At 40.6% G+C, this 10,560-nt stretch overlaps 1 protein-coding gene across 1 annotated transcript; it reads right to left on the bottom strand.

Annotated features, from left to right (window-relative positions):
- Window positions 1–1,505: 1,505 nt before the first annotated feature.
- On the bottom strand, window positions 1,506–8,728 carry nphs2 (NPHS2 stomatin family member, podocin; the record flags this gene model as incomplete). The annotated part of the gene is made up of 7 exons (XM_079581137.1): window positions 1,506–1,721; window positions 3,718–3,790; window positions 3,994–4,253; window positions 5,728–5,810; window positions 7,745–7,817; window positions 7,887–7,990; window positions 8,497–8,728. The coding sequence occupies 7 exons, from the start codon at window positions 8,726–8,728 to the stop codon at window positions 1,506–1,508; spliced, it is 1,041 nt and encodes a 346-aa protein (XP_079437263.1).
- Between the last annotated feature and the right edge of the window lie 1,832 nt (window positions 8,729–10,560).

The following is a 10,560-nucleotide window of genomic DNA, read 5'->3' as shown; positions in this document are numbered from 1 at the left end:
CGCACCACAGCTCAACTACGGACTGGATGTTGTATTTTCTTGCAGTGGGTTTTCAAAATAAAGCATTTGGAACTGTCTCTAATGTTGAACTCCCTATAGTTAAAGCAAAGCACATCAAAATGAACGCAATGAAAGTATATTATTAAAAAACAAAAAATCTTGAATATAAACAAAGATTTTGATGCTGATATTGGGGTCATTTTGTCGGGTTTTAGTATCACAAAAACCTTCCATTAGTTCATTGTCCTTTCTTTAATCATTATTATTATTTATACTTTGAGATTGAGCAGTTTTATGCCTTTGACATGTCTGTGGGTGATATGATGTTCTCTGGACCGAGTGCATTTTCTCCAGTTCGGCTTTGCCCAAATCTAAAAGCCTCTCAATCGGAGAGCAACAGTGTAACGTCTCATTTGAAAGCTAAGACCTACAAATCGAAGATCGTGATCGGAACCTTTTTTTGGTCACATTGTCGCTGCACAGTTTTGAAACTTTTTTTGTCATGTTTTTGTCTCATTGCTTCTTTTTTGTCGCTTTTCGGCGCATTTTTGTCACTTTTTCTTTTTCCCAGTGCTTTTTTGTTTGTTTTGTTTTCGTCACTATTTTGATGCTTTCTTTTTTTAAGCTTTTCGATTTGGATAAAGCCAAACTGGAGAAAATGTGCTCAGTTAAGGCTGGGGCGAATATTAAGTTTATGGACATTTTGAATGGGATTATTCCCACAGCAACATACATGCACCGAGCCCATGACACCACTAGGGGCTTTTCCACCAAGGTGTTGGTTCTGGGCTGGTTCTGGTGCCGGGTTGGTTCAATACTGACTTGGTTTTCCACCCAAATGAGAGCTGTGCCTATTGTCATAGCAACGCTTTGGGAAGTCAACATAAAACATGGATAGTTACATCTTACTACAGCCACTTCTGGTTATGAAATACAGAAAAATAAGTTTGTTTCAGTCACAGCAGCCGTTGACATTTTGATTTCTTCTTTCTAACTGTTTTAGCTGAAGAGCATAAAGCAAAACAACAGTTTCCTCCACAGAGACCGTTTTGGCTTCTCCAGGAAGTTCTAACCACAAACTAACTAATATGGATTGTTTGTTGGAGGAGAGAGCCACGCCCCCAGCCGCTGACATCACTGGTGCTCATTTCTTAGTCCAGCTTTTAATTGGTTCCCAACCGGCCCCAGATTTTGGAACCAAGAGCCAGCGCTTTTTCAGTGGAAAACGAAAGACCCGGTTCTGAAACTGGAACTGGCCCAGAACCAGAACCAGCACCAGCTTGGTGGAAAAGAGCTTTAGGGGGTGCCAGTGTCTCATGTTCAATCTCATACTTTTTTTTTTTTTACAGTAGCCAACAGAGGAAATGCTATATTACATTATATAATTGTATACATTTTCAAGCCTCAAATTTGTAACATAAATGCGGCGACAATGTGACAATTTTTGATTTGGGTAAAGCCGAACTGGAGACGAGAGGTTACGTTTCTAACAATGTTGTCTTTCATCACATCATTGGAGAATCGCGAGTCGCGGGCTGCGTCCCCTCCGCCTCGGTCTCCATAGCGACGGGAGGAGGTGGAGGAGGAGGAGGCGGGGGCAAAGGTGAGGGCTCGGCGTTGGTGTTCAGGAGGTCAGGGGGCAGAGGGAGGACCAGGGCCGGCTGGAGGAGGCGTAGAGATGAGCGAAGTCCATCCCAGGGGTCAGCTGCGGCTGTTCCAGTCTGCACAGCACACGGGTGAGGTTTATACACACAGGTATGTTCATGTCTCCTGATCCAAGTACCATGACCAACCCAGAGCTTACACTGGTCTAGAGCAGTGGTTCTCAACCTTTTGGCGCCGCAACCCCCATTTTAACAGTAAAAGGGATTCATGACCCCCGCTCGGGTCACACCGTGAGAAATAGAAACAGTAGCCTACATGATTCTTAACCTCTTAACTCCCGCCTGAACCGAGAGGATCTTTTTCCTCACGTCATCACATTTTTTGACATCATTTTTTTGTTGGGTATTCAACTCATTTTTGTATCTTTTTGTCATTTTTTGTCACATTTTTGTATTTTTTTGGTCAAATTTTTGTCACATTTATGTAATGTTTTTGCAACATTTTGTCACATTTTTGTCATTTTTTGTCATATTTTTTGTCATATTTTTTGTCAATTTTTTTTGTCATATTTTGTCAATTTTTTGTCATTTTTTTGTCAATTTTTTGTCAAATTTTTGTCATTTTTGGTCAAATTTTCATCACATTTTTGTCAATTTTTCGTCACATTTTTGTCAATTTTTCGTCACATTTTTGTCAATGTTTTCTCACTTTTTTGTCCCATTTCCATTATTGCTCTGAGCTTTTTTTCCAGAAGCTTTTGGATTGGGGTAAAGCCAAACTGGAGAAAATGTGCTCGGTTCAGGTGGGAGTTAAGGGGTCAAAAAAAAAAAAGGCTAAAATGAAACGATACCTGAACCATACTTTTTCCAATACCTATACTAAAATATTTTTCATCTAGAACCAGAAAACAGAATAATGTTTATAATATATTCAAATTTACAATGTGAAGAAATGTGTGAAAAATGGGAAATATTTTTTTGGGGAAAAAATGGGTAAACGGTGGGATAAAGTGGCAAAAGAAATAAACATAGAAAAAAATAGTAATAAATGGGGAGAAAATTGGGGGTGGAATGGAAAAAATGTGTAAAAAAATATATAATAATTGGGGAAAAATGGGACAAATAGTAAAAAAAAATAATAATAATAATAACTAGAAATGCAATGGCTGCGCCATTGCGATTGACTGCGGAAATGCGGGAAGCAAATGCAGAAATTGCATAAACTGTATAAACTGCATAAACTGGTAAAATGCATGAATGGGTTAATTTGCATAAATTATGCAAATTGCATAAACGCTTTAAAATGCATAAATCCTAAATGGCATAAACTCTTAAGTTGCATAAACGCGTTAAAATGCATTAACTGGTTAAATCCCATAAAGTGGTTACTTTGCATAAATTGTTAATATTGCATAAACCTTTAAATTCCATAAACTGGTCAAACTGTTGAAATGGCCTCAGTGCTTGATTGGCAGAAGCTGCACAAATGGCTGAAAGGCCTGGAGTCTCCCCATTGGCTGGATTCCCCCATACACACCAATGCAAAAATTTCAAACTCTCGTATAAAAAAACTGGAAATCTGCAGAAGGCCAATTTTTTCTCAAAACCCACAAGTTGCAGAAGCTGAACATGCACAAAGTGCAGAAATTGCATAAAATGCAGAAAAAAGTGCAGAAAAGCATGGATTTGCGGCAGCCCCATTATAAGTCAATGGGAAAAATCTCCGACATTTTGGCCGATTGCGGAAAAACCATAAGTTGCAGAAGTCCCAAAAGTAATAGCACCCTTCTCCTCAACATGCGGAACATTTTGATGCATAACTTGCATAAATTGCACAAAGCATGAAGGTGCTGAAACCTCTAGAAAATCGGGAAAAAGATGGAAGAGGAATAATAATAAAGAACATGAAAACCAATAATTGACTGCGGAAGAATTCCGCAGTCAATCAATAATAATACATTGGGGAAAAAGGGAAAAAAATGGGGGAAACTAGGTGGGAAAACGAGAAAGAATAGGGGCCAGTCGAACCTAAGCTTGTTTGTTTTCGACACTAAACTGGTATGTTTTGGTGGTGCGCCGCACCCTTCACTGCTCTAAAGTGTTTCTGTCTTACCTGTGGTGGTGGGCGGGGCTCAGCCTGGGCTCGCAGGCTCCTCTGCAGCTCCGGTGGGAAACTCAGCTCCTCTCTGTCAGAAAGGAAGCACGTTTCAATCATTTACGAAAAACACACAAATGGAGAACAGAGCGAAATCCTCTGAGGCGCATGGTGGACTATGAAGTGAACATTTTGTGAAGAAACGTTGGCTGGGTGAGGACACAAAGGGAGCTCTGCAGTTCTGCTCTGCCTGGATCTGTCTCAGACTTGTTGAATAAAGAGTTTTGGACTCACATGTCTGCCCTCTCCAGCCGGACGCCCCAGCGGCACAGCAGGGCGTCGCCCGCTATCTGGATGCTCTGCCCGACCCTCCTCCTCTGGGCCAGCACCAGGCTGAGGGGGTGCTGAGACAGGACGTCCCGGATCACCCCCTGGACCAGTGTCTCCAGTGTGGACTCCAGGCTGGACAGGGACGAGCTGCACAGGGCCAGGTTCTCCAGCTGGTACAGGCACACGGCGCTGAGCTCGGCGCGGAGCAGGTCCTTGGTCAGCGCCTGGAAGGACAGAGGAAACCATCTGACATAAAGATGTGGTTTCACTTCTCTTCTTCAGAGGTTTCTAAAGTGGGGGTTGGGAGCTTCTGCAGGGTCAGAAGATGATTTAATTCAATGAGGCTATATTTTTTTAATTGGTTGAAAGCAGTACGTTTTAGTGAAATTCTGCTAAATATCAAAACGTTTTTTTCCCTCCAAACATTAATAAACCACTGAAATGATTCTAAAAGCTCATTTCATTTTGCAGCGTCCAAGTTGTTGGTCTGGTGATTTTGGGGGTCGTGTTGACGATCAGGGAAAACCTCTGCTATGAAAATCAAACCACAGCCATTCTTGCATGTTTAAATTTCATGTTTAAAAGTATTTTGTTTTGATTTGTTTGTCCTTTATTTATACAAGATAAAAAATCATTGAGACTCAAAATCTCTTTTCCTGGCCAAGATGCAGGGGAACAAGTTTAAACACAAGTTACAATTGTACGCACATAATCACAAACCACGAGTATCCCAGAGGCGAGCGCTCTCAGCAGTGGAGCGGTTTATATTCACACAGTCAGTGCGCAGGAGAGTGTCTCTAAAGAAGCACAAAGTTGACTGAGTCCTCCCTCTGGTTTTGCTGATTTGTTCAATAATAAAAGTCTCTAATCCTCCGCTAATCCGCAGCTGATGTTTCCGATAGTTTCTCGTCCAGAGGCCTGAAGGATCTCCAAAGTAACGTTGAACTGGTGACCCTCCCTCCCTACCAGACCCAGACCAACCCTTAAACCACTGCTGCACAGCCCCCCACAGTGACACATGGTGCAATACTTGAACGTTAATGAATGCACACTGGAAAAAATTAAATCTTATCTTCGACAAAAATGACTTAAAAGTGCTGGAAATAAGACGTTTAATGCTGCTTTTGATACGGTTTTGACTCGTCTTGAAACAAGATTGCCAATGGAACTATACAGATTTTTCTTGTCTTTGACCATTTTGTCTCATTTCAGGGTTTTTTTTGTCTTATTTTAAACGTTCAAGTTAATTTGTCTTATTTTGAGCAAATTAATGCTTGTTCCATTGGCAATCTTATTTCAAGACGAGTCGAAACCTAGTCAAAATCAGCATCAAAAGTCTTATTTTAAGTACAAATCAAGCTATTTTTCCAAGATAAGATGGCATTTTTTCCAGTGCAAATATACATGTGACAAGAACAAAGTGAGGTATTATCACGCAGCTTAGTAGTTCAGTTTGCTGGTTCCGTTACTGCACTACTTTACTGAGAGGGAAGAAAAATGTTTTCCATGGCCAAGCTCTGTTTCACACAAACAGAATGTGGACATGAGTCGGGGAGAGCGAGTCCAGTGAACCGTTACAATGAAGAAATTTAACTTTTATTTTTATAATCATGACTCATTAGGACCTAATTCTATCTAAGCACAGGTTTGGTTGATTGATTTGTTTTGGTCGCCCTGCATTGGGAGTCCGGAGCTCACCGTGTGGAGAGGGATCCTCAGCATCTTCAGTCGGATGTCGACAATGTGACACACGTCGAGGATGGGCAGATAGAACAAGAGGCCTGGAGACGTGAGGAGGCACAGAGAGGTTAACAGAATTATCTCTTGGACGACAAAAAACACGCAAAAGTATCCACACTCCTTCATTTAGGCCATTTACATGCAATCATATTTAAAAGTGACCGTGTTGTGGTGACTCTAACACAGCATATGTCATCACCTATCGCGCAACAAGCAGGCAGAAGGGCATACGGCAAAATGCAAATCTACCACTAATAACAAAGAAAAGCACCAAAGAAAAAAAACTCAGTCTGTGGGTGACTTTGCTCTCATTACAAAATAATTGAACAGATACAACCTGTACATCACGAAAGGGTTTTCCTTCTGTTCCCGGGAAGTCCCTTAATGCAGTGCACTATTTATAAACGATGGCATTGAAAAGGTTTTCTCAGAAACACCTGGACTCAGAGGCACTGCAGACGGGCTCCAAAGCTTGTGTGGTAAACAAGTAAACTCAATAGTTTTTGTAGTATTTGTTAAATTGTACTACTTTAAATCAGTGTTTAGTACTTTACGGCTGTAAAACAATACAGATTCTAATGAATACAGAGAATTATCATTATTGGGGGCCCCGTGGTTCTGCAAAACAAAAAGGGGGCCATGACACTTCAGACAATGGGAATTGCTGCATTAGTGCTTTCCATAAGACTGAAAGTATTTACAACTTATTTCTGAATAAACAGAGCATCTGGAATTCATTGTAATTATATTAACATTCTGGAATTAATTAATAAATGATTGAATACATTTGACTCAGAATGTTGGGTTCCATGATCGGATACAGAACAGAATGTTCTAATGAGTTGTTCTTACAGAGGAACGTTTTCAGCTCAGAACAAGTTTTGTGAATGCCAATAATCTTCCTAAGAACAAATGCACTGCAAAAAGTACCCGACTAAAAACAAGGAAAAAAATCTTAAAATAATGGGGTCAGCATTTTTTTCTTGCTAAGAATTCTTATTTCTAGAATATTTTTCTCATCATAAAACAAGAAAGAAACACTAAATTTAAGCAAATAAATAGCTAGAATTAAGCAAAATGTCCTCAGAAAATTGAATAATTTAAGGAAAACATTCTTATTTAGTGAAAAATTGTTGCTTGATTTAAGCAAAATGTTCTTAATAAATCAGAATCAGTTCTTACATTAAGAGTTGCTGTGATCTTATTTTTTCTTAAAATAAGAAAAGATATTCTTTGTCTAAAGCTGAAGAAGATTCAAAACGTTTTTCTTTCTTGTTACAAGAAAAATTATCATGTTTTTTAGCAAATATATCTGAACAAGAAATGGCTAGATTTTATTTCCTAAAACAAGTTTTTTTTTCTCAAGAAAACTTTGCTCGGCAAAACATTATTACTTTTTAGGGAAAAAATGAGAACTTATTTCTTAAAGTAAGACATTTTTTACTTGCCTAGAATCCACTAATGAACTAGATTAGTATAAAAGTCTCAATTTGAGCATAAAAATCAGAATTTGAGATGTTTTGGCGAGGAAAGATATAGTTGGGCTTTTGATCCAGATTATTTCACTTGCTTTGAGATATTTCTGACTCGTTTCAATACGTTTTGTCCTTATTTCAAGTAATTTTCTTTGCCAATGGGGTAAGAACATGGGACTTATCTCATTGGCAGTTTTACTTTCTTATTTCAGGTGAGATTTACCTCAGAACTAGTCGTAAACGTCCTCAAAAGAGCAAAGTAAACTTGGTCAGATCAGGAAAAAAGTCTAAATGAGTGAAAACTGCTCAAAACAAGTAACTTTTTCTCAATTCAAGACATTTTAGTCCATGCTTGATATTTACTTTTTGCAGTGTGTGTGCGTAAGAACATGTGGTGAATGAGGCCCATTGTTCTGTGTGTATGACACATGTGTGAACCCGGAGTTCTACTATCATACAGTATATCCTCCAGGCAGACGGTCTCCACCGCTAAGACCCACCTGGTCCTCTGGGCTTCCTCCTCAGAAGATGGCCCAGCCTGAAGACCACGGCTCGCTCGTGCTCCCTCACCACCTGCAGGAAGAGACACAACAGCTCCGTATGTCCAGACCACAGCACCCACTGTGAACGTTTGAGTCTTACTCGGACACAGAACCAGATGGAGATGGGCAGGAGGAGGAGGACCAGAGACAGGACCAGGACCATGAGCAGCCACTCCAGCAGCCCCAGGCTCTGAGGCTTCACACCTGCACACGCACAGGACGCACAGGACACACATTATGGTGTCAGGGAGACATACATGGATCATTTGACTTGGCCTCAGTCTGAGCCGGACACTCAGGAGGAGCTGTGTTTTGATATTATGCCAAACATCAAAATACTGAAGAATCCAAACGAACATCATTAAACCAGATTTGAGATGTTTTGCACCTTCTGTTATTATAAATGCTACTTACATGTTACTAGGGCTGGGTAGTGATTTTTGGCTCCTGCTTTCGTACCTTTTTTCAATACCAGTAGAACCTAAACTTTTTTTCTGATACCATACTGGTATGGTTTAACGGTACCCAGCACTTTTTAGGACCATTTAAACCCGGTTTAGTCCGTTTTGATCCTGATCTAAACCTGTGAGGTGGGTGTGGAAACTTTAAGAACCACTGACTTTTTCACTGGTAATTCTGCTCGGAAACTGACGACGGACGATTCATATTCCCCCAAACTGAGCTGTAACAGGCCCATTCCCCAGCTTTACCGTCCTCTGGGCCAGCTGCCTCCAGGAGCCCCGCGCTCTCGTCCTCTCTCCTCACACTGTCGATGTCCACCACCGTAGTGCTGCGCAGCGAGTCCTCCGTCCTCTCCGTCCTCTCCGTGGGTGTCTTCTGGACCCTGCCTGTGCGGGACGTCCTGGCAGCCTGTCGTTGGCGCTGGTTTCTCTCCTTCCCCGGCCTGGGTCTTGGCGATGGAGTGGAGCTGGCAGCCTCCATGGTGGAACAGCGCTGAACGGAAGAGAGGAGGAGGTCGAGCTGGGTCATTAAGTGGCATGTAGGAGGAAGCTGTGGGAGCGCAGGCAATAAGGAGTCACAAAGGAGTCAGCACTTCTCCAAGGATTCCAGGAAAAGGGGTGTATTTGCAATCATTCTCTTTTTCCTCACGCTGTTGTCACTTTTTGTTGAGTTTTTCTCTTTTTATCACTGTTTCTCCATTTATCACATTATTGCCACATTTTTGTCTCTTGTTTGTCACTATTTTGCTACTGTTATGCTGCACTTTTGTCCCTTTTTTGTTGGGTATTTGTCACTGTTTTGCAGCACTTTCATCACTTTTTTGTCACTTTCTTGCTCCTCTTTTGTCACTTTTTGTCACTATTTTTGTCACTTTTTAAAACATTTTAGTTTTTTTTTCCCCAAGAAGCTTTTAGATTTGGGTAAAGCCAAACTGGAGAAAATGTGCTCGGTTCAGGTGGGAGTCACGAGGTTAAAAGAAAAGCATCCAAAAACAAAAATGTGCCGGATAAGCAACAAAAAAGGGACAAAAAACAACAACAAAATGTGACGAAAACGTGGCGACAAAGCAATGAAAAAAAGCGATGAAAAAACAACAATAACATGAAAAAAAGAAAAAAAACAACGAAAAAGTGACAAAAAAGTTACACAAACAGGCCAAAAAGCCACAAAAAAAGTCATGAAAAAGCAACAAAAACATGACAAAAATGCAGCGACAACGTGACAAAAAGTTACCATCACTTTTCTAGATTTTAGCTTTCAAATGAGGCGTTACAGTGTTGCTCTCCAGTCAAGAAGCTTTTGGATTTGGGTAAAGCCGGACTGGAGAAATTACTTTCGGTTAAGGCGGGGGGTAAGAGGTTAACATATGTATTTGTGGAAGTGTTGCATTTACGTTAATTTGGGCCCTGTGATGGGAAGTCAACAGGGGCGGGACTGGGACTGAAAAACAGCCCTGGACTCTGGTCAGCCTGGCCCAAATTAGCGTAAATGCGACACTTCCACAAATACATATTAACCTCTTACCCCCCGCCTTAACCGAGAGCATTTTCTCCAGTCCCGCTTTGCCCAAATCTAAAAGCTTCTTGACTGGAGAGCAACACCGTAACGCCTCATTTGAAAGCTCAAATCTAGAAAAGTGATGGTAACTTTTTGTCACGTTGTTGCTGCATTTTTGTCATGTTTTTGTTGCTTTTTCGTTACTTTTTTGAGGCTTTTTGGCCTGTTTTTGTCTCTTGTTTTTCAGGGGGGGGGGGGGGGGTTTCATGTTATTGTTGTTTTTTCATCGCTTTTTTCCATTGCTTTGTCGCCACGATTCGTCACATTTTGTTGTGTTTTTGTCCCTTTTTTGTTGCTAATCCGGCACATTTTTGTTTTTGGATGCTTTTCTTTTAACCTCGTGACTCCCACCTGAACCGATCACATTTTCTCCAGTTTGGCTTTACCCAAATCTAAAAGCTTCTTGGGGAAAAAACTGAAATGTTTTAAAAAGTGACAAAAATAGTGACAAAAAAGGCAACTAAACAGCAACAAAAAAGAGACAAAAATGTGACAAATGTGACAAAAAGTGACAAAAGAGGAGCAAGAAAGTGACAAAAAAGTGATGAAAGTGCTGCAAAAAAGTGACAAATACCCAACAAAAAAGGGACAAAAGTGCAGCATAACAGTAGCAAAATAGTGACAAATAAGAGACAAAAATGTGGCAATAATGTGATAAATAGAGAAACAGTGATAGAAAGAGAAAAAAACTCAACAAAAAGTGACAACAACGTGAAGAAAAAGATCAGTTTTGTGGGTCTTAACTTTCAAACGAG

This window comes from Gobius niger (assembly GCF_951799975.1).
Source record: "Gobius niger genome assembly, chromosome: 22".
In the NCBI taxonomy this organism is placed as follows: domain Eukaryota; kingdom Metazoa; phylum Chordata; class Actinopteri; order Gobiiformes; family Gobiidae; genus Gobius; species Gobius niger.
Note: the sequence above shows the minus strand (reverse complement) of the source record. Positions and strands in the feature narration are given on the sequence as shown.